Below are 23,520 nucleotides of genomic sequence, written 5' to 3'. Positions count from 1 at the left end.
CTCCAGGTGACTGTTGACCTCACTGGAGGAGCCAAAGACACGGGCCTCCAGGTGACTGTTGACCTCACTGGAGGAGCCAAAGACACGGGACTCCAGTGACTGTTGACCTCACTGGAGGAGCCAAAGACACGGGCCTCCAGGTGACTGTTGACCTCACTGGAGGAGCCAAAGACACGGGCCTCCAGGTGACTGTTGACCTCACTGGAGGAGCCAAAGACACGGGCCTCCAGGTGACTGTTGACCTCACTGGAGGAGCCAAAGACACGGGCCTCCAGGTGACTGTTGACCTCACTGGAGGAGCCAAAGACACGGGCCTCCAGGTGACTGTTGACCTCACTGGAGGAGCCAAAGACACGGGCCTCCAGGTGACTGTTGACCTCACTGGAGGAGCCAAAGACACGGGCCTCCAGGTGACTGTTGACCTCACTGGAGGAGCCAAAGACACGGGCCTCCAGGTGACTGATGACCTCACTGGAGGAGCCAAAGACACGGGCCTCCAGTGACTGTTGACCTCACTGGAGGAGCCAAAGACACGGGCCTCCAGGTGACTGTTGACCTCACTGGAGGAGCCAAAGACACGGGCCTCCAGGTGACTGTTGACCTCACTGGAGGAGCCAAAGACACGGGCCTCCAGGTGACTGTTGACCTCACTGGAGGAGCCAAAGACACGGGCCTCCAGGTGACTGTTGACCTCACTGGAGGAGCCAAAGGCACGGGCCTCCAGGTGACTGTTGACCTCACTGGAGGAGCCAAAGACACGGGCCTCCAGGTGACTGTTGACCTCACTGGAGGAGCCAAAGACACGGGCCTCCAGGTGACTGTTGACCTCACTGGAGGAGCCAAAGACACGGGCCTCCAGGTGACTGTTGACCTCACTGGAGGAGCCAAAGACACGGGCCTCCAGGTGACTGTTGACCTCACTGGAGGAGCCAAAGACACGGGCCTCCAGTAGACTGTTGACCTCACTGGAGGAGCCAAAGACACGGGCCTCCAGGTGACTGTTGACCTCACTGGAGGAGCCAAAGACACGGGCCTCCAGGTGACTGTTGACCTCACTGGAGGAGCCAAAGACACGGGCCTCCAGGTGACTGTTGACCTCACTGGAGGAGCCAAAGACACGGGCCTCCAGGTGACTGTTGACCTCACTGGAGGAGCCAAAGACACGGGCCTCCAGGTGACTGTTGACCTCACTGGAGGAGCCAAAGACACGGGCCTCCAGGTGACTGTTGACCTCACTGGAGGAGCCAAAGACACGGGCCTCCAGGTGACTGATGACCTCACTGGAGGAGCCAAAGACACGGGCCTCCAGTAGACTGTTGACCTCACTGGAGGAGCCAAAGACACGGGCCTCCAGGTGACTGTTGACCTCACTGGAGGAGCCAAAGACACGGGCCTCCAGGTGACTGTTGACCTCACTGGAGGAGCCAAAGACACGGGCCTCCAGGTGACTGTTGACCTCACTGGAGGAGCCAAAGACACGGGCCTCCAGGTGACTGTTGACCTCACTGGAGGAGCCAAAGCACGGGCCTCCAGGTGACTGTTGACCTCACTGGAGGAGCCAAAGACACGGGCCTCCAGGTGACTGTTGACCTCACTGGAGGAGCCAAAGACACGGGCCTCCAGGTGACTGTTGACCTCACTGGAGGAGCCAAAGACACGGGCCTCCAGGTGACTGTTGACCTCACTGGAGGAGCCAAAGACACGGGCCTCCAGGTGACTGTTGACCTCACTGGAGGAGCCAAAGACACGGGCCTCCAGGTGACTGTTGACCTCACTGGAGGAGCCAAAGACACGGGCCTCCAGGTGACTGTTGACCTCACTGGAGGAGCCAAAGACACGGGCCTCCAGGTGACTGTTGACCTCACTGGAGGAGCCAAAGACACGGGCCTCCAGGTGACTGTTGACCTCACAGGAGGAGCCAAAGACACGGGCCTCCAGGTGACTGTTGACCTAACTGGAGGAGCCAAAGACACGGGCCTCCAGGTGACTGTTGACCTCACTGGAGGAGCCAAAGACACGGGCCTCCAGGTGACTGTTGACCTCACTGGAGGAGCCAAAGACACGGGCCTCCAGGTGACTGTTGACCTCACAGGAGGAGCCAAAGACACGGGCCTCCAGGTGACTGTTGACCTCACTGGAGGAGCCAAAGACACGGGCCTCCAGGTGACTGTTGACCTAACTGGAGGAGCCAAAGACACGGGCCTCCAGGTGACTGTTGACCTCACTGGAGGAGCCAAAGACACGGGCCTCCAGGTGACTGTTGACCTCACTGGAGGAGCCAAAGACACGGGCCTCCAGGTGACTGTTGACCTCACTGGAGGAGCCAAAGACACGGGCCTCCAGTAGACTGTTGACCTCACTGGAGGAGCCAAAGACACGGGCCTCCAGGTGACTGTTGACCTCACTGGAGGAGCCAAAGACACGGGCCTCCAGGTGACTGTTGACCTCACTGGAGGAGCCAAAGACACGGGCCTCCAGGTGACTGTTGACCTCACTGGAGGAGCCAAAGACACGGGCCTCCAGGTGACTGTTGACCTCACTGGAGGAGCCAAAGACACGGGCCTCCAGGTGACTGTTGACCTCACTGGAGGAGCCAAAGACACGGGCCTCCAGGTGACTGTTGACCTCACTGGAGGAGCCAAAGACACGGGCCTCCAGGTGACTGTTGACCTCACTGGAGGAGCCAAAGACACGGGCCTCCAGGTGACTGTTGACCTCACAGGAGGAGCCAAGACACGGGCCTCCAGGTGACTGTTGACCTCACTGGAGGAGCCAAAGACACGGGCCTCCAGGTGACTGTTGACCTCACTGGAGGAGCCAAAGACACGGGCCTCCAGGTGACTGTTGACCTCACTGGAGGAGCCAAAGACACGGGCCTCCAGGTGACTGTTGACCTCACTGGAGGAGCCAAAGACACGGGCCTCCAGGTGACTGTTGACCTCACTGGAGGAGCCAAAGACACGGGCCTCCAGGTGACTGTTGACCTCACTGGAGGAGCCAAAGACACGGGCCTCCAGGTGACTGTTGACCTCACTGGAGGAGCCAAAGACACGGGCCTCCAGGTGACTGTTGACCTCACTGGAGAGCCAAAGACACGGCCTCCAGTGACTGTTGACCTCACTGGAGGAGCCAAAGACACGGGCCTCCAGGTGACTGTTGACCTCACTGGAGGAGCCAAAGACACGGGCCTCCAGGTGACTGTTGACCTCACTGGAGGAGCCAAAGACACGGGCCTCCAGGTGACTTTGACCTCACTGGAGGAGCCAAAGACACGGGCCTCCAGGTGACTGTTGACCTCACTGGAGGAGCCAAAGACACGGGCCTCCAGGTGACTGTTGACCTCACTGGAGGAGCCAAAGACACGGGCCTCCAGGTGACTGTTGACCTCACTGGAGGAGCCAAAGACACGGGCCTCCAGGTGACTGTTGACCTCACTGGAGGAGCCAAAGACACGGGCCTCCAGGTGACTGTTGACCTCACTGGAGGAGCCAAAGACACGGGCCTCCAGGTGACTGTTGACCTCACTGGAGGAGCCAAAGACACGGGCCTCCAGGTGACTGTTGACCTCACTGGAGGAGCCAAAGACACGGGCCTCCAGGTGACTGTTGACCTCACTGGAGGAGCCAAAGACACGGGCCTCCAGGTGACTGTTGACCTCACTGGAGGAGCCAAAGACACGGGCCTCCAGGTGACTGTTGACCTCACTGGAGGAGCCAAAGACACGGGCCTCCAGGTGACTGTTGACCTCACTGGAGGAGCCAAAGACACGGGCCTCCAGTAGACTGTTGACCTCACTGGAGGAGCCAAAGACACGGGCCTCCAGGTGACTGTTGACCTCACTGGAGGAGCCAAAGACACGGGCCTCCAGGTGACTGTTGACCTCACTGGAGGAGCCAAAGACACGGGCCTCCAGGTGACTGTTGACCTCACTGGAGGAGCCAAAGACACGGGCCTCCAGGTGACTGTTGACCTCACTGGAGGAGCCAAAGACACGGGCCTCCAGGTGACTGTTGACCTCACTGGAGGAGCCAAAGACACGGGCCTCCAGGTGACTGTTGACCTCACTGGAGGAGCCAAAGACACGGGCCTCCAGGTGACTGTTGACCTCACTGAGGAGCCAAAGACACGGGCCTCCAGGTGACTGTTGACCTCACAGGAGGAGCCAAGACACGGGCCTCCAGGTGACTGTTGACCTAACTGGAGGAGCCAAAGACACGGGCCTCCAGGTGACTGTTGACCTCACTGGAGGAGCCAAAGACACGGGCCTCCAGGTGACTGTTGACCTCACTGGAGGAGCCAAAGACACGGGCCTCCAGGTGACTGTTGACCTCACAGGAGGAGCCAAAGACACGGGCCTCCAGGTGACTGTTGACCTCACTGGAGGAGCCAAAGACACGGGCCTCCAGGTGACTGTTGACCTAACTGGAGGAGCCAAAGACACGGGCCTCCAGGTGACGTTGACCTCACTGGAGGAGCCAAAGACACGGGCCTCCAGGTGACTGTTGACCTCACTGGAGGAGCCAAAGACACGGGCCTCCAGGTGACTGTTGACCTCACTGGAGGAGCCAAAGACACGGGACTCCAGTAGACTGTTGACCTCACTGGAGGAGCCAAAGACACGGGCCTCCAGGTGACTGTTGACCTCACTGGAGGAGCCAAAGACACGGGCCTCCAGGTGACTGTTGACCTCACTGGAGGAGCCAAAGACACGGGCCTCCAGGTGACTGTTGACCTCACTGGAGGAGCCAAAGACACGGGCCTCCAGGTGACTGTTGACCTCACTGGAGGAGCCAAAGACACGGGCCTCCAGGTGACTGTTGACCTCACTGGAGGAGCCAAAGACACGGGCCTCCAGGTGACTGTTGACCTCACTGGAGGAGCCAAAGACACGGGCCTCCAGGTGACTGTTGACCTCACTGGAGGAGCCAAAGACACGGGCCTCCAGGTGACTGATGACCTCACTGGAGGAGCCAAAGACACGGGCCTCCAGTAGACTGTTGACCTCACTGGGGAGCCAAAGACACGGGCCTCCGGACTGTTGACCTCACTGGAGGAGCCAAAGACACGGGCCTCCAGGTGACTGTTGACCTCACTGGAGGAGCCAAAGACACGGGCCTCCAGGTGACTGTTGACCTCACTGGAGGAGCCAAAGACACGGGCCTCCAGGTGACTGTTGACCTCACTGGAGGAGCCAAAGGCACGGGCCTCCAGGTGACTGTTGACCTCACTGGAGGAGCCAAAGACACGGCCTCCAGGTGACTGTTGACCTCACTGGAGGAGCCAAAGACACGGGCCTCCAGGTGACTGTTGACCTCACTGGAGGAGCCAAAGACACGGGCCTCCAGGTGACTGTTGACCTCACTGGAGGAGCCAAAGACACGGGCCTCCAGGTGACTGTTGACCTCACTGGAGGAGCCAAAGACACGGGCCTCCAGTAGACTGTTGACCTCACTGGAGGAGCCAAAGACACGGGCCTCCAGGTGACTGTTGACCTCACTGGAGGAGCCAAAGACACGGGCCTCCAGGTGACTGTTGACCTCACTGGAGGAGCCAAAGACACGGGCCTCCAGGTGACTGTTGACCTCACTGGAGGAGCCAAAGACACGGGCCTCCAGGTGACTGTTGACCTCACTGGAGGAGCCAAAGACACGGGCCTCCAGGTGACTGTTGACCTCACTGGAGGAGCCAAAGACACGGGCCTCCAGGTGACTGTTGACCTCACTGGAGGAGCCAAAGACACGGGCCTCCAGGTGACTGTTGACCTCACTGGAGGAGCCAAAGACACGGGCCTCCAGGTGACTGATGACCTCACTGGAGGAGCCAAAGACACGGGCCTCCAGTAGACTGTTGACCTCACTGGAGGAGCCAAAGACACGGGCCTCCAGGTGACTGTTGACCTCACTGGAGGAGCCAAAGACACGGGCCTCCAGGTGACTGTTGACCTCACTGGAGGAGCCAAAGACACGGGCCTCCAGGTGACTGTTGACCTCACTGGAGGAGCCAAAGACACGGGCCTCCAGGTGACTGTTGACCTCACTGGAGGAGCCAAAGGCACGGGCCTCCAGGTGACTGTTGACCTCACTGGAGGAGCCAAAGACACGGGCCTCCAGGTGACTGTTGACCTCACTGGAGGAGCCAAAGACACGGGCCTCCAGGTGACTGTTGACCTCACTGGAGGAGCCAAAGACACGGGCCTCCAGGTGACTGTTGACCTCACTGGAGGAGCCAAAGACACGGGCCTCCAGGTCGACTGTTGACCTCACTGGAGGAGCCAAAGACACGGGCCTCCAGGTGACTGTTGACCTCACTGGAGGAGCCAAAGACACGGGCCTCCAGGTGACTGTTGACCTCACTGGAGGAGCCAAAGACACGGGCCTCCAGGTGACTGTTGACCTCACTGGAGGAGCCAAAGACCACGGCCTCCAGTGAACTGTTGACCTCACTGGAGGAGCCAAAGACACGGGCCTCCAGGTGACTGTTGACCTCACTGGAGGAGCCAAAGACACGTGGCCTCCAGGTGACTGTTGACCTCACTGGAGGAGCCAAAGACACGGGCCTCCAGGTGACTGTTGACCTCACTGGAGGAGCCAAAGACACGGGCCTCCAGGTGACTGTTGACCTCACTGGAGGAGCCAAAGACACGGGCCTCCAGGTAGACTGTTGGACCTCACTGGAGGAGCCAAAGACACGGGCCTCCAGGTGACTGTTGACCTCACTGGAGGAGCCAAAGGACACGGGCCTCCAGGTGACTGTTGACCTCACTGGAGGAGCCAAAGACACGGGCCTCCAGGTGACTGTTGACCTCACTGGAGGAGCCAAAGACACGGGCCTCCAGGTGACTGTTGACCTCACTGGAGGAGCCAAAGACACGGGCCTCCAGTAGACTGTTGACCTCACTGGAGGAGCCAAAGACACGGGCCTCCAGGGTGACTGTTGACCTCACTGGAGGAGCCAAAGACACGGGCCTCCAGGTGACTGTTGAACCTCACTGGAGGAGCCAAAGACACGGGCCTCCAGGTGACTGTTGACCTCACTGGAGGAGCCAAAGACACGGGCCTCCAGGTGACTGTTGACCTCACTGGAGGAGCCAAAGACACGGGCCTCCAGGTGACTGTTGACCTCACTGGAGGAGCCAAAGACACGGGCCTCCAGGTGACTGTTGACCTCACTGGAGGAGCCAAAGACACGGGCCTCCAGGTGACTGTTGACCTCACTGGAGGAGCCAAAGACACGGGCCCTCCAGGTGACTGATGACCTCACTGGAGGAGCCAAAGACACGGGCCTCCAGTAGACTGTTGACCTCACTGGAGGAGCCAAAGACACGGGCCTCCAGGTGACTGTTGACCTCACTGGAGGAGCCAAAGACACGGGGCTCCAGGTGACTGGTTGACCTCACAGGAGGAGCCCAAAGACAACGGCCTCCAGGTGCCTGTTGACCGCACTGAGGAGCCCAAGACACGGGCCTCCAGTGACTGTTGACCTAACTGGAGGAGCCAAAGACACTCGCGTGGCCTCTCTGTGACTTGTTGACCTCTACTGTGAGTGTTTGTCGCCAAACACACGGGCCTTCCAGGTGACTGTTGACCTCACTGGAGGCGCCAAAGACACGGGCCTCCAGGTGAATGTTGACCTCACTGGAGCGAGTGCCAAAGACACGGGGCCTCCGTAAGAACTTGTTGAACCTCAGGAGGAGCCAAAGACACTTGCCTCCAGGTGGAAATGTTGACCTCACTGGAGGAAGCCAAAGACATCGGGCCTCCAGGTGACTGTTGACCTCACTGGAGGAGCCAAAGACAAGGCCTCCAGGTGACCTGTTGACCTCACTGGAGGAAGGCCAAAGACACGGTCCTCCAGGTGGACTGTTGCACCTCGACATGGCAGGGAGCCAAAAGACACGGGCCCTCCAGGCTGGAATGTTGACCTCACTGGAGGAGGCCAAAGACACGGGCCTCCAGGTGACTGTTGACCTCACTGGAGGAGCCAAAGACACGGGCCTCCAGGTGACTGTTGACCTCACTGGAGGAGCCAAAGACACGGGCCTCCAGGTGACTGTTGACCTCACTGGAGGAGCCAAAGACACGGGCCCCCAGGTGACTGTTGACCTCACTGGAGGAGCCAAAGACACGGGCCTCCAGGTGACTGTTGACCTCACTGGAGGAGCCAAAGACACGGGCCTCCAGGTGACTGATGACCTCACTGGAGGAGCCAAAGACACGGGCCTCCAGTAGACTGTTGACCTCACTGGAGGAGCCAAAGACACGGGCCTCCAGGTGACTGTTGACCTCACTGGAGGAGCCAAAGACACGGGCCTCCAGGTGACTGTTGACCTCACTGGAGGAGCCAAAGACACGGGCCTCCAGGTGACTGTTGACCTCACTGGAGGAGCCAAAGACACGGGCCTCCAGGTGACTGTTGACCTCACTGGAGGAGCCAAAGACACGGGCCTCCAGGTGACTGTTGACCTCACTGGAGGAGCCAAAGACACGGGCCTCCAGGTGACTGTTCACCTCACTGGAGGAGCCAAAGACACGGGCCTCCAGGTGACTGTTGACCTCACTGGAGGAGCCAAAGACACGGGCCTCCAGGTGACTGTTGACCTCACTGGAGGAGCCAAAGACACGGGCCTCCAGGTGACTGTTGACCTCACTGGAGGAGCCAAAGACAATGGCCTCCAGGTGACTGTTGACCTCACTGGAGGAGCCAAAGACACGGGCCTCCAGTAGACTGTTGACCTCACTGGAGGAGCCAAAGACACGGGCCTCCAGGTGACTGTTGACCTCACTGGAGGAGCCAAAGACACGGGCCTCCATTCGACTGTTGACCTCACTGGAGGAGCCAAAGACACGGGCCTCCAGGTGACTGTTGACCTCACTGGAGGAGCCAAAGACACGGGCCTCCAGGTGACTGTTGACCTCACTGGAGGAGCCAAAGACACGGGCCTCCAGGTGACTGTTGACCTCACTGGAGGAGCCAAAGACACGGGCCTCCAGGTGACTGTTGACCTCACTGGAGGAGCCAAAGACGCGGGCCTCCAGGTGACTGTTGACCTCACTGGAGGAGCCAAAGACACGGGCCTCCAGGTGACTGTTGACCTCACTGGAGGAGCCAAAGACACGGGCCTCCAGGTGACTGTTGACCTCACTGGAGGAGCCAAAGACACGGGCCTCCAGGTGACTGTTGACCTCACTGGAGGAGCCAAAGACACGGGCCTCCAGGTGACTGTTGACCTCACTGGAGGAGCCAAAGACACGGGCCTCCAGGTGACTGTTGACCTCACTGGAGGAGCCAAAGACACGGGCCTCCAGGTGACTGATGACCTCACTGAAGGAGCCAAAGACACGGGCCTCCAGTAGACTGTTGACCTCACTGGAGGAGCCAAAGACACGGGCCTCCAGGTGACTGTTGACCTCACTGGAGGAGCCAAAGACACGGGGCTCCAGTAGACTGTTGACCTCAGTGGAGGAGCCAAAGACACGGGCCTCCAGGTGACTGTTGACCTCACTGGAGGAGCCAAAGACACGGGTCTCCAGGTGACTGTTGACCTCACTGGAGGAGCCAAAGACACGGGCCTCCAGTAGACTGTTGACCTCACTGGAGGAGCCAAAGACACGGGCCTCCAGTAGACTGTTGACCTCACTGGAGGAGCCAAAGACACGGGCCTCCAGGTGACTGTTGACCTCACTGGAGGAGCCAAAGACACGGGCCTCCAGGTGACTGTTGACCTCACTGGAGGAGCCAAAGACACGGGCCTCCAGGTGACTGTTGACCTCACTGGAGGAGCCAAAGACACGGGCCTCCAGGTGACTGTTGACCTCACTGGAGGAGCCAAAGACACGGGCCTCCAGGTGACTGTTGACCTCACTGGAGGAGCCAAAGACACGGGCCTCCAGGTGACTGTTGACCTCACTGGAGGAGCCAAAGACACGGGCCTCCAGGTGACTGTTGACCTCACTGGAGGAGCCAAAGACACGGGCCTCCAGGTGACTGTTGACCTCACTGGAGGAGCCAAAGACACGGCCTCCAGTAGACTGTTGACCTCACTGGAGGAGCCAAAGACACGGGCCTCCAGGTGACTGTTGACCTCACTGGAGGAGCCAAAGACACGGCCTCCAGTAGACTGTTGACCTCACTGGAGGAGCCAAAGACACGGGCCTCCAGGTGACTGTTGACCTCACTGGAGGAGCCAAAGACACGGGCCTCCAGGTGACTGTTGACCTCACTGGAGGAGCCAAAGACACGGGCCTCCAGGTGACTGTTGACCTCACTGGAGGAGCCAAAGACACGGGCCTCTAGGTGACTGTTGACCTCACTGGAGGAGCCAAAGACACGGGCCTCCAGGTGACTGTTGACCTCACTGGAGGAGCCAAAGACACGGGCCTCCAGGTGACTGTTGACCTCACTGGAGGAGCCAAAGACACGGCCTCCAGTTGACTGTTGACCTCACTGGAGGAGCCAAAGACACGGGCCTCCAGGTGACTGTTGACCTCACTGGAGGAGCCAAAGACACGGGCCTCCAGGTGACTGTTGACCTCACTGGAGGAGCCAAAGACACGGGCCTCCAGGTGACTGTTGACCTCACTGGAGGAGCCAAAGACACGGGCCTCCAGGTGACTGTTGACCTCACTGGAGGAGCCAAAGACACTGGCCTCCAGTAGCCTGTTGACCTCACTGGAGGAGCCAAAGACACGGGCCACCAGGTGACTGTTGACCTCATTGGAGGAGCCAAAGACACGGGCCTCCAGGTGACTGTTGACCTCACTGGAGGAGCCAAAGACACCGGCCACCAGGTGACTGTTGACCTCATTGGAGGAGCCAAAGACACGGGCCTCCAGGTGACTGTTGACCTCACTGGAGGAGCCAAAGACACGGGCCTCCAGGTGACTGTTGACCTCACTGGAGGAGCCAAAGACACGGGCTTCTTACTGCATAATAGAATGATAGATGGCGTCACAAGTGTGAGTTTCACTCTGCCTGAAGTCTTCACATTTTGTTGCAGTTGTCAGTACACTGCTGAGGCCCTCAGGCTGCTCAGGGGCAGTCCAAGATGGTCATCAACTCTCTCTGTGAGAACTCCTGCTGTGGTTGACTGGTCAGATCCACCATACACTCACAGGACAATATGGGATGGGGTCCAGGGAAGAGACACTCTCTTATTCCATTTATTGTTCAATAATATATGTATCCTGCTTCAGACACAAGCACATCACTGTTATGTCTTGAGCAGCTGAGTACATCAAGGACCACATTGACTCACTAACAATATGTGTCAACTTGGGATACATATACACACTTGAGTGTGAAGAGCACGGCTCACACTTGTGTCTGAGGAGCACGGCTCACTCTTGAGTGTGAGCAGCACGGCTCACACTTGTGTCTGAGGAGCACGGGTCACTCTTGTGTCTGAGGAGCACGGCTCACACTTGTGTCTGAGGAGCACGGCTCACACTTGTGTCTGAGGAGCACGGGTCACACTTGTGTCTGAGGAGCACGGCTCACACTTGTGTCTGAGGAGCACGGCTCACTCTTGAGTGTGAGGAGCACGGCTCACACTTGTGTCTGAGGAGCACGGGTCACACTTGTGTCTGAAGAGCACGGCTCACACTTGTGTCTGAGGAGCACGGCTCACTCTTGAGTGTGAGGAGCACGGCTCACTCTTGTGTCTGAGGAGCACGGCTCACTCTTGTGTCTGAGGAGCACGGCTCACTCTTGAGTGTGAGGAGCACGGCTCACACTTGTGTCTGAGGAGCACGGGTCACACTTGAGTGTGAGGAGCACGGCTCACTCTTGTGTCTGAGGAGCACGGCTCACTCTTGTGTCTGAGGAGCACGGCTCACACTTGTGTCTGAGGAGCACGGCTCACACTTGTGTCTGAGGAGCACGGCTCACACTTGTGTCTGAGGAGCACGGCTCACACTTGTGTCTGAGGAGCACGGCTCACACTTGTGTCTGAGGAGCACGGCTCACTCTTGTGTCTGAGGAGCACGGCTCACTCTTGTGTCTGAGGAGCACGGCTCACACTTGTGTCTGAGGAGCACGGCTCACACTTGTGTCTGAGGAGCACGGCTCACTCTTGTGTCTGAGGAGCACGGCTCACTCTTGTGTCTGAGGAGCACGGCTCACACTTGTGTCTGAGGAGCACGGCTCACACTTGTGTCTGAGGAGCACGGCTCACACTTGTGTCTGAGGAGCACGGCTCACACTTGTGTCTGAGGAGCACGGCTCACACTTGTGTCTGAGGAGCACGGCTTACTCTTGTGTCTGAGGAGCACGGCTCACTCTTGTGTCTGAGGAGCACGGCTCACTCTTGTGTCTGAGGAGCACGGCTCACACTTGTGTCTGAGGAGCACGGGTCACTCTTGTGTCTGAGGAGCACGGCTCACACTTGTGTCTGAGGAGCACGGCTCACACTTGTGTCTGAGGAGCACGGGTCACACTTGTGTCTGAGGAGCACGGCTCACACTTGTGTCTGAGGAGCACGGCTCACTCTTGAGTGTGAGGAGCACGGCTCACACTTGTGTCTGAGGAGCACGGGTCACACTTGTGTCTGAGGAGCACGGCTCACACTTGTGTCTGAGGAGCACGGCTCACTCTTGAGTGTGAGGAGCACGGCTCACACTTGTGTCTGAGGAGCACGGGTCACACTTGAGTGTGAGGAGCACGGCTCACTCTTGTGTCTGAGGAGCACGGCTCACTCTTTTGTCTGAGGAGCACGGCTCACACTTGTGTCTGAGGAGCACGGCTCACACTTGTGTCTGAGGAGCACGGCTCACACTTGTGTCTGAGGAGCACGGCTCACACTTGTGTCTGAGGAGCACGGCTCACACTTGTGTCTGAGGAGCACGGCTCACTCTTGTGTCTGAGGAGCACGGCTCACTCTTGTGTCTGAGGAGCACGGCTCACACTTGTGTCTGAGGAGCACGGCTCACACTTGTGTCTGAGGAGCACGGCTCACTCTTGTGTCTGAGGAGCACGGCTCACTCTTGTGTCTGAGGAGCACGGCTCACACTTGTGTCTGAGGAGCACGGCTCACACTTGTGTCTGAGGAGCACGGCTCCACACTTGTGTCTGAGGAGCACGGCTCACACTTGTGTCTGAGGAGCACGGCTCACACTTGTGTCTGAGGAGCACGGCTTACTCTTGTGTCTGAGGAGCACGGCTCACTCTTGTGTCTGAGGAGCACGGCTTACTCTTGTGTCTGAGGAGCACGGCTCACTCTTGTGTCTGAGGAGCACGGCTCACTCTTGTGTCTGAGGAGCACGGCTCACACTTGTGTCTGAGGAGCACGGGTCACTCTTGTGTCTGAGGAGCACGGCTCACACTTGTGTCTGAGGAGCACGGCTCACACTTGTGTCTGAGGAGCACGGGTCACACTTGTGTCTGAGGAGCACGGCTCACACTTGTGTCTGAGGAGCACGGCTCACTCTTGAGTGTGAGGAGCACGGCTCACACTTGTGTCTGAGGAGCACGGGTCACACTTGTGTCTGAGGAGCACGGCTCACACTTGTGTCTGAGGAGCACGGCTCACTCTTGAGTGTGAGGAGCACGGCTCACACTTGTGTCTGAGGAGCACGGGTCACACTTGAGTGTGAGGAGCACGGCTCACTCTTGTGTCTGAGGAGCACGGCTCACTCTTTTGTCTGAGGAGCACGGCTCACACTTGTGTCTGAGGAGCACGGCTCACACTTGTGTCTGAGGAGCACGGCTCACACTTGTGTCTGAGGAGCACGGCTCACACTTGTGTCTGAGGAGCACGGCTCACACTTGTGTCTGAGGAGCACGGCTCACTCTTGTGTCTGAGGAGCACGGCTCACTCTTGTGTCTGAGGAGCACGGCTCACACTTGTGTCTGAGGAGCACGGCTCACACTTGTGTCTGAGGAGCACGGCTCACTCTTGTGTCTGAGGAGCACGGCTCACTCTTGTGTCTGAGGAGCACGGCTCACACTTGTGTCTGAGGAGCACGGCTCACACTTGTGTCTGAGGAGCACGACTCACACTTGTGTCTGAGGAGCACGGCTCACACTTGTGTCTGAGGAGCACGGCTCACACTTGTGTCTGAGGAGCACGGCTTACTCTTGTGTCTGAGGAGCACGGCTCACTCTTGTGTCTGAGGAGCACGGCTCACTCTTGAGTGTGAGGAGCACGGCTCACTCTTGAGTGTGAGGAGCACGGCTCGCTCTTGTGTCTGAGGAGCACGGCTTACTCTTGTGTCTGAGGAGCACGGCTCACACTTGTGTCTGAGGAGCACGGCTCACACTTGTGTCTGAGGAGCACGGCTCACACTTGTGTCTGAAGAGCACGGCTCACTCTTGTGTCTGAGGAGCACGGCTCACTCTTGAGTGTGAGGAGCACGGCTCACTCTTGAGTGTGAGGAGCACGGCTCACACTTGTGTCTGAGGAGCACGGGTCACACTTGTGTCTGAGGAGCACGGCTCACACTTGTGTCTGAGGAGCACGGCTCACTCTTGAGTGTGAGGAACACGGCTCACACTTGTGTCTGAGGAGCACGGCTCACTCTTGAGTGTGAGGAACACGGCTCACACTTGTGTCTCACGGGAAGGGTACGGGGTCCACTGTCATCTACGGTAGTGGTTCACTATAGGGATTATAAACCTTTATATCTCCTGGTTCTTGTTCTACCTTGTCGCTTGTTGAGCTGGAAGCTCTTGCTCCTTCACTGATACAGAAGTAGGCCCGATACTCATCCTCCAAATTGTTCAGTATTTTTAAAATGCCGGTCATGCCAGTCATGCCTGTCATGCCTGTCATGCCAGTCATGCCAGTCATGCCAGTCATGCCAGTCATGCCAGTCATGCCAGTCATGCCTGTCATGCCAGTCATGCCAGTCATGCCTGTCATGCCAGTCATGCCTGTCATGCCTGTCATGCCAGTCATGCCAGTCATGCCAGTCATGCCAGTCATGTCTGTCATGCCAGTCATGCCGGTCATGCCAGTCATGCCTGTCATGCCAGTCATGCCAGTCATGCTGGTCATGCCTGTCATGCCTGTCATGCCTGTTACGGACCCGAGCCCAGCGTCCGAGCACGGAGCAGTGACGACCGCGCCATCTGTGGGTCAGCTCCCGAAACCCCCTCCAAATGGACGACGCCATCTAGTGAGGACGAGATATACCGGCCACAAGGGCTAGTTTCCCGTCCTGATCAGCTCATAACACAGCCGCTGCTGACCTCTGGTGAGGTGGAGCTTAGACAGCAACGCCATCTATGGAGTGGATAGGTGGGCGTTTGTGTCTAAGCCTGTAAGTGAGGTGCCCTAGAGTGTAACCGGTACTGATGACGTGTCTGATTACAGAGTCGACCTGGGACTGCTGTAATGAATGTTGGATGAGTCTACCCAAGGCAGCCGTAGAACCTCCTCGCATATGCCGCTGAAACTGTGAGTCACCCCCTTCCCCCTTCCCCCGGATGAACACTGTTGTGTTAGCCTGCCTGTGAGGTGGCAGATCCAGGGATTGTCGTACCTGGGGCTGACTAGTGGAGAAGACTAACCACTGGGGTGTTGTGGTGAGGAGAGTGACCTGTGAAGTCACACGAGGCTCCTGCCTAGGGCTCGCAACCCTAGTATCGGTCGTGGAGTGGCCTAACCTGCGGAACTGATTGGAACCTGCCAGCTACAGGCTGGATTTGTGGTTGATGGCCTTCACGCCAGTGCCCCCAGTGGAGCTGTGATTTGGCTGGCCTGTGGCCAGGGTAGACTCGAGAGAATCGAAGGATTCATCGTAAGGCCACAAGAGGACCAAGGGCTAAGCATCGTTGAGCACTGTGGAACACTCCGCGTCTTCGGAGTAAGACCATATTGTACATAGTAGTGTTTATACCTCCCCCGTGTGATAATTTATATATTATTTATGGTGACAGTGATAAGTATATATTTAAGTTTTTGCCTTTGTCTCCCTTCCCTTTTAATTTACTTGCGTTACGGAGCACACCCCTTGAAAGTCACTACTAACTTGGGGCCGGATACCCAAACTCTATTAAGATCAGAGAAAGAACCCAGTTGCGACCCAAGAGGGCCGTAACATAATTGGCATCCCCAGCGGGATCCGACCCCTTGTCAAGTATGTTTGACAGGGGTGATGAAGTGGCGCAATCCCTGTAAATAATTCCCCCCGTGTGTGACTATTAGGACGTTATACGTCCTGTGTGGTGCTCGGAGTGACTCAGTGCAATATTGCGTAGTGCGGTGCCCGGTGTGATTACGTGCAACATTGTATAGCGAAGTGCTCGCTGTGATTAAGTGCAATATTGTGTAGTGCGGTGCCCGGTGTAATTACGTGCAATATTGGCAAGTGAGGCGCAAGGTGCGATAAAGTGCAATATTGACGTAGAACAGTGCTCGGTGCGTTAAGAGTTAAAGTGAAGCGGTGTGTTAAGTGCTAGTGCTCCATCTCAGTGACAATGGCAGAAAAAGCGACCATCGACGATCTGGACGATGTTCAGGCCTTTCTGAACAGGGAGGACTGTCTTGCCAGATTGAAATATCTGGGCAAACAGGAACTCGTACTAGTTAGTGCCTATCTGGGGATAAAGATACGTGCCAGTGATTCCCGTGTGGAGATCTTGTCCAAGGTTCACCGGCATTTGAAGGCCGAGGAAAAACAGGAAGGTCAGGCACAAAGTACAAAAGAAGGTGAGGAAATAGCTTCCACTGAAAAGGAAGATAAAGGCAGTGACATTGACAGCGATGTAGGTGAGCTGAATATAAGCTTGCTAACTGTCAAAATGCGTGCCTTGGAAATAAATCGTGAGATTGAATGGAAGAAATTAGAAATAGAACGAGAAAGAGAAGAGAAACGAGAAAGAGAAGAGCGAGAAAGAGAAGAGAAACGAGAAAGAGAAGAACGAGAAAGAGAGGAAAAAGAGAGACAACATGAGCTAGAAGTATTGAGATTAGGCGGAGGTCGGAGGCGAACAATGGAAACGAATATTTTTGATCCGGTGAGGAATATCAAAATGGTCCCGAAGTTCAACGAGAAGGAAGTTTCGAAGTTCTTCGCGGCCTTCGAGAAAGTCGCAACCTCTTTGGAGTGGCCAAGGGAGAATTGGGCCATCATGATACAGTCCGTCTTGACTGGGAAGGCCTAAATCGCCTACTCCACGTTGTCCCTTGATGACTCTGGCGATTATGACATGGTGAAGAAGGTAGTGCTCATGGCTTACCAATTGGTACCTGAGGCTTACAGGCATAAGTTCAGAAACCTGAAAAAGACCTCGGAGCACACTTTCACCGAATTCGTGACCATCAAGGAGCGGCTTTTCCAGGAATGGTGTGCCTCTCGGAAGGGGGAGACCAAAGAAGACCTCGAGCAGCTCATACTGTTAGAGGACTTCAAAGACTGTCTGTCTGGAGACCTGAAGACATACTTAGAAGAGCAGCAGGTGGAGACCTTGAGTGCGGCAGCCACCATGGCTGAAGAGTATATCCTAACGCATAGGCCTTCTGCTAAGTATGTCCCGAGGAATTACCCACGCCGGTTTGACAAACCTCGTCATGACGAAGAGGAGACCCCCGTCCCACAAAGCGCTAAGAAGACGCCCCCAAGTAGCCCTCGAAGGACCAGTCCTAGCAGTCCGAAACACCGGAGTCCGAGGAGGAATATGGTGTGCTGGACTTGTGGGCAGAAAGGGCATGTAGCTGCTATGTGCCGAGGCAGAAGAGGTAGCGGCCCACGTAGGGAGGTGATGTTGATGAGCTGTGTAACACCACCAGCAGGAAGCCAGGCTACGACTACTCAGGAAGAACCAAGATTGTTTTCCCCACACACTTCAGACGGGTATGTAACGAGTGATCATACTGGTAGATCAGTTGTAGTGCTCAGAGATAGTGGAGCAGCCCAGTCCTTGATCGTGAAAAACTCGTTACCCGAGGGAGTGAGTGTGGATGGGAAACCAAAGGTTGTCCTGGTTGGGTTTCCTAGGACGCAGTATGTCGCCCCCATAGTGCCGGTACATCTCGACTCGCCTTACTTCAGCGGCACATGTGCGTTAACAGTAGTCGATACCCTACCTATAGCTGGGATTGACGTGATACTAGCCAACGACTTGGTGACAAATTTGAGCAACAATCATCCCAAGGTCGCGGACGAGTCAGCCGGAACAGCAAGGTCTGAGGTAATAGCAGGCAGTGGTAATATCCAGGTACGGACAGATCCGGAATTAAATATGTTTAATTTGTCCTCTACCCGACAGATTGAGAGCATCCTAGCAGAGTCTGCTGATTCTTCTCCCGACAAGGAACATGAGGTTACGATGGCAGAAGCGACTGAGCATGAAGAGAAGTCTCGTGTGCAAGCACCCACGGATACTAACGAGTCTGGAGCGAAGGCGGATGAGTACTTGCGGTATGGCAAGATACCATGTTCATTGAACCGGCCAGAGATTCCCCAGACGTCGGAGGTATGTGAGGTACGTGTAAAGGGTCTAGTGCCCTCTTCGGTCCAAACCAGGCTAATGGATATAGCTGGCTATGGACATTACAAGCTCATGAAACTTGTCCTTAAGTTAACCAAATGTTTCTTAGCGGTGTTTTTTGTTCTCGTATGTGTTCTCAGTAAGGACCAGTGGATGACCCGACAGATGATGGCTCCCATGAACATCATGAAGAGATCCCAGGGATTGGAGATTTGCACTGCAAGTGTTGCAGTCAAAGGAGGGACCTGAAAGGTGATGGTAGATACAGGAGGTACGAGATATGATATTATGAGTGACTGTTTCCGATAGGTTGACACCCCCCGCGTGATTGCTGAGCCTAAATGCAGCGTTATACAGAACGTTGGTCGACCTGACGGTGGCAGAGCGAATGCCATCCTCGATGTACGAGCAGCCATGTTGGGACTAGGTGTGGGCCTAGTAGAGGAGTATGCTGTGAGTACTGATTTAACGGTCGCTGTCACTCTAAATAATCCAACCACTGTATTCCAGGTTCCCGTCTCCCTGAAGGACTACCGGACCAGTACTAGAAATGCCGTCTGTGGCCAGCCATCATCGGTGTCACGACACAGGGAAGGGTCGATTCACCCCAGATCGCGTCAATATCAATCCTTACTCGAGACACGTGAGATTATGCCCCTGCTTGACATTGCAGTGGAGGTGTGGAAGATTACATCATGCAGATCATCGTCTTCCATCTGCAAGTTTCCTTCATGCCAGATTTGCCCAGTGGGACAGTTCTGTGGACAAGACATCCTCGCCACTCCGGTTCGTAATGTACGTGAGTCCGTGTGGAGTTGTATCCACGTACTAATTTGGTTTGTGTTTTTCTTTATAGAACCCCAAACCAAATTCCTTTTGGTGGGGATGTGTTATGGACCCGAGCCCAGCGTCCGAGCACGGAGCAGTGACGACCGCGCCATCTGTGGGTCAGCTCCCGAAACCCCCTCCAAATGGACAACGCCATCTAGTGAGGACGAGATATACCGGCCACAAGGGCTAGTTTCCCGTCCTGATCAGCTCATAACACAGCCGCTGCTGACTTCTGGTGAGGTGGAGCTTAGACAGCAACGCCATCTATGGAGTGGATAGGTGGGCGTTTGTGTCTAAGCCTGTAAGTGAGGTGCCCTAGAGTGTAACCGGTACTGATGATGTGTCTGATTACAGAGTCGACCTGGGACTGCTGTAATGAACGTTGGATCAGTCTACCCAAGGCAGCCGTAGAACCTCCTCGCATTTGCCGCTGAAACTGTGAGTCACCCCCCCCCCCCGGATGAACACTGTTGTGTTAGCCTGCCTGTGAGGTGGCAGATCCAGGGATTGTCGTACCCGGGGCTGACTAGTGGAGAAGACTAACCACTGGGGTGTTGTAGTGAGGAGAGTGACCTGTGAAGTCACACGAGGCTCCTGCCTAGGGCTCGCAACCCTAGTATCGGTCGTGGAGTGGCCTAACCAGCGGAACTGATTGGAACCTGCCAGCTACAGGCTGGATTTGTGGTTGATGGCCTCCACGACGGTGCCCCCAGTGGAGCTGTGATTTGGCTGGCCTGTGGCCAGGGTAGACTCGAGAGAATCGAAGAATTCATCATAAGGCCACAAGAGGACCAAGGGCTAAGCATCGTTGAGCACTGTGGAACACTCCGCGTCTTCGGAGGAAGACCATATTGTACATAGTAGTGTTTATACCTCCCCCGTGTGATAATTTATATATTATTTATGGTGACGGTGATAAGTATATATTTAAGTTTTTGCCTTTGTCTCCCTTCCCTTTTAATTTACTTGCGTTACGGAGCACACCCCTTGAAAGCCACTACTAACTTGGGGCCGGATACCCAAACTCTATTAAGATCAGAGAAAGAACCCAGATGCGACCCAAGAGGGCCGTAACAATGCCAGCCATATTTGTCATGCCTATCATGCCGGTCATGCTTGTCATGCCTGTCATGCCTGTCATGCCGGTCATGCCTGTCATGCCGGTCATGCTTGTCATGCCTGTCATGCCGGTCATGCCTGTCATGTCAGTCATGCCTGTCATGCCTGTCATGCCTATCATGCCAGTTATGCCTGTCATGCCAGTCATGCCTGTCATGCCTGTCATGCCAGTCATGCCTGTCATGCCTGTCATGCCTGTCATGCCTGTTATGCCAGTCATGCCTGTCATGCCTGTCATGCCTGTCATGCCGGTCATGCCTGTCATGCCTGTCATGCCTGTCATGCCAGTCATGCCTGTCATGCCAGTCATGCCTGTCATGCCAGTCATGCCTGTCATGCCTGTCATGCCAGTCATGCCTGTCATGCCTGTCATGCCTATCATGCCAGTCATGCTAGTCATGCCAGTCATGCCTGTCATGCCAGTCATGCCTGTCATGCCTGTCATGCCAGTCATGCCTGTCATGCCTGTCATGCCTGTCATGCCAGTCATGCCTGTCATGCCTGTCATGCCTGTCATGCTAGTCATGCCTGTCATGCCAGTCATGCCTGTCATGCCAGTCATGCCTGTCATGCCTGTCATGCCAGTCATGCCTGTCATGCCTGTCATGCCTGTCATGCCAGTCATGCCTGTCATGCCTGTCATGCCAGTCATGCCTGTCATACCTGTCATGCCTATCATGCCAGTCATGCTAGTCATGCCAGTCATGCCTGTCATGCCAGTCATGCCAGTCATGCCTGTCATGCCTGTCATGCCTGTCATGCCAGTCATGCCTGTCATGCCTATCATGCCAGTCATGCTAGTCATGCCAGTCATGCCTGTCATGCCAGTCATGCCAGTCATGCCTGTCATGCCAGTCATGCCAGTCATGCCAGTCATGCCTGTCATGCCAGTCATGCCTGTCATGCCTGTCATACCAGTCATGCCAGTCATGCCTGTCATGCCTGTCATGCCAGTCATGCCTGTCATGCCTGTCATGCTAGTCATGCCAGTCATGCCTGTCATGCCTGTCATGCTAGTCATGCCAGTCATGCCTGTCATGCCTGTCATGCCTGTCATGCTAGTCATGCCAGTCATGCCTGTCATGCCTGTCATGCCAGTCATGCCTGTCATGCCTGTCATGCCTGTCATGCCGGTCATGCTATTTTTTATTGAATTATTTTGGGTGATATTGTGTAGGAATTGAGCTGTGTTGTTTACCATACCGTTCATTCCGTTAGTATAGTTTATTTTTTAATTTTTTCATATTTTCATTACATTTTTTAATCGTTTTTCTTGTTTTTCAGTGATGGGAACATCAGACCATTAGGGAAGGCGTCGGACGAGGGAGTGGGGAATGGTGGGGAGGACGAGGGGACGGAAGTGAGAGATGGTGGGGAGGACGAGGGGACCAGGGAGGGGGGTAATGGTGGGGAAGGACGAGGGGACGGGGGAGTTTGGGATGGTGGGGACGAGGGGATGGTGGAATGGAGAATGGCGGTGAGGACAAAGGGACAGGGGAGTGGGGCATGGTGGGAAGGAAGAGGGGATGGTGGACGGGGGAATGGTGGGGAGGACTGGGGGGACAGGGAAGGTTGCTGTGGCTGAGCGAGGCATGGCCGAGTACTGCTAGTTGATGACAAAACTGCTGAGAAAGTACCATTCACTGAGAGTGCTTCTGGCGCGGACACATAGCATGACTTAAGAGTTCACTCAGGATATACGATGCTTCCATTTAATGGTAGCCTTACCAAAGGTAATAGTCGGCACTCATTTGAATATAAATAAAGGATGCCAAGATGAGCTAGAGTCACTGTCAGGAACCCAGATGCCACATGACTGAAAAACTGTATTCCTCAGAGTCACAAACATATGAAAGAAACCACAGTTACCAGTCCATTCACCTAGGCTCTAGCAGACTCGAACTGTGGACACCCTCTCGTCGACTCACTTACCATTACTTCACTTACCATGCCTTGGAGCCGGTCGGCCGAGCGGACAGCATGCTGGACTTGTGATCCTGTGGTCCTGGGTTCGATCCCAGGCGCCGGCGAGAAACAATGGGCAGAGTTTCTTTCACCCTATGCCCCTGCTACCTAGCAGTAAAATAGGTACCAGGGTGTTAGTCAGCTGTCACGGCCTGCTTCCTGAGGGTGGACGCCTGGTCGAGGACCGGGCCGAGGGGACACTAAAGCCCCGAAATCATCTCAAGATAACCATGGTTTTACACGCCCCAATAGCAGACCACACCACCCCCTCCCCCCCCTGGTCTGGGGTCTTCTGTGATGACCCAAGATACTCCCACAACTCTCACCCCCTGGGAGGTGGGGTCACCCCCTGGGAGGTGGGGTCACCCCTGGGAGGTGGGGTCACCCCTGGGAGGTGGGGTCACCCCTGAGAGGTGGGGTCACCCCTGGGAGGTGGGGTCACCCCTGGGAGGTGGGGTCACCCCTGGGAGGTGGGGTCACCCCATGGGAGGTGGGGTCACACCTGGAAGGTGGGGTCACCCCTGGGAGGTGGGGTCAACCATTGGAGGTGGGGTCACACCTGGAAGGTGGGGTCACCCCTGGGAGGTGGGGTCACCCCTGGGAGGTGGGGTCACCCCTGGGAGGTGGGGTCACCCCTGGGAGGTGGGGTCACCCCTGGGAGGTGGGGTCACCCATGGGAGGTGGGGTCACACCTGGAAGGTGGGGTCACCCCTGGGAGGTGGGGTCACCCCTGGGAGGTGGGGTCACCCATGGGAGGTGGGGTCACACCTGGAAGGTGGGGTCACCCCCTGGGAGGTGGGGTCACCCCTGGGAGGTGGGGTCACCCCTGGGAGGTGGGGTCACCCCTGGGAGGTGGGGTCACCCATGGGAGGTGGGGTCACACCTGGAAGGTGGGGTCACCCCTGGGAGGTGGGGTCACCCATGGGAGGTGGGGTCACACCTGGAAGGTGGGGTCACCCCTGGGAGGTGGGGTCACCCCTGGGAGGTGGGGTCACCCCCTGGGAGGTGGGGTCACCCCTGGGAAGTGGGGTCACCCCTGGGAGGTGGGGTCACCCCTGGGAGGTGGGGTCACCCCTGAGAGGTGGGGTCACCCCCTGGGAGGTGGGGTCACCCCTGGGAGGTGGGGGTCACCCCTGGGAGGTGGGGTCACCCCTGAGAGGTGGGGTCAACCTGGGA

General features: G+C 56.6%; 2 protein-coding genes across 2 annotated transcripts; both read right to left on the bottom strand.

Moving 5' to 3' along the window:
• Positions 1 to 14,578: 14,578 nt before the first annotated feature.
• On the bottom strand, positions 14,579 to 14,938 carry LOC138368139 (putative cuticle collagen 75). The gene has a single exon (XM_069330440.1). It carries the CDS (start codon positions 14,936 to 14,938, stop codon positions 14,579 to 14,581), a length of 360 nt encoding a protein of 119 aa, XP_069186541.1.
• A 5,094-nt stretch (positions 14,939 to 20,032) lies between these two features.
• On the bottom strand, positions 20,033 to 21,508 carry LOC138368138 (collagen alpha-2(IV) chain-like). The gene is made up of 2 exons (XM_069330439.1): positions 20,280 to 21,508; positions 20,033 to 20,093 (listed from the first exon to the last, which is right to left on the bottom strand). The coding sequence occupies exons 1-2, from the start codon at positions 21,506 to 21,508 to the stop codon at positions 20,033 to 20,035; spliced, it is 1,290 nt and encodes a 429-aa protein (XP_069186540.1).
• Positions 21,509 to 23,520: the final 2,012 nt, after the last annotated feature.

Source organism: Procambarus clarkii, chromosome 24, assembly GCF_040958095.1.
Source record: "Procambarus clarkii isolate CNS0578487 chromosome 24, FALCON_Pclarkii_2.0, whole genome shotgun sequence".
Taxonomy (NCBI): Eukaryota; Metazoa; Arthropoda; class Malacostraca; order Decapoda; family Cambaridae; genus Procambarus; species Procambarus clarkii.
This window is presented reverse-complemented; position numbering and strand designations above follow the sequence as displayed.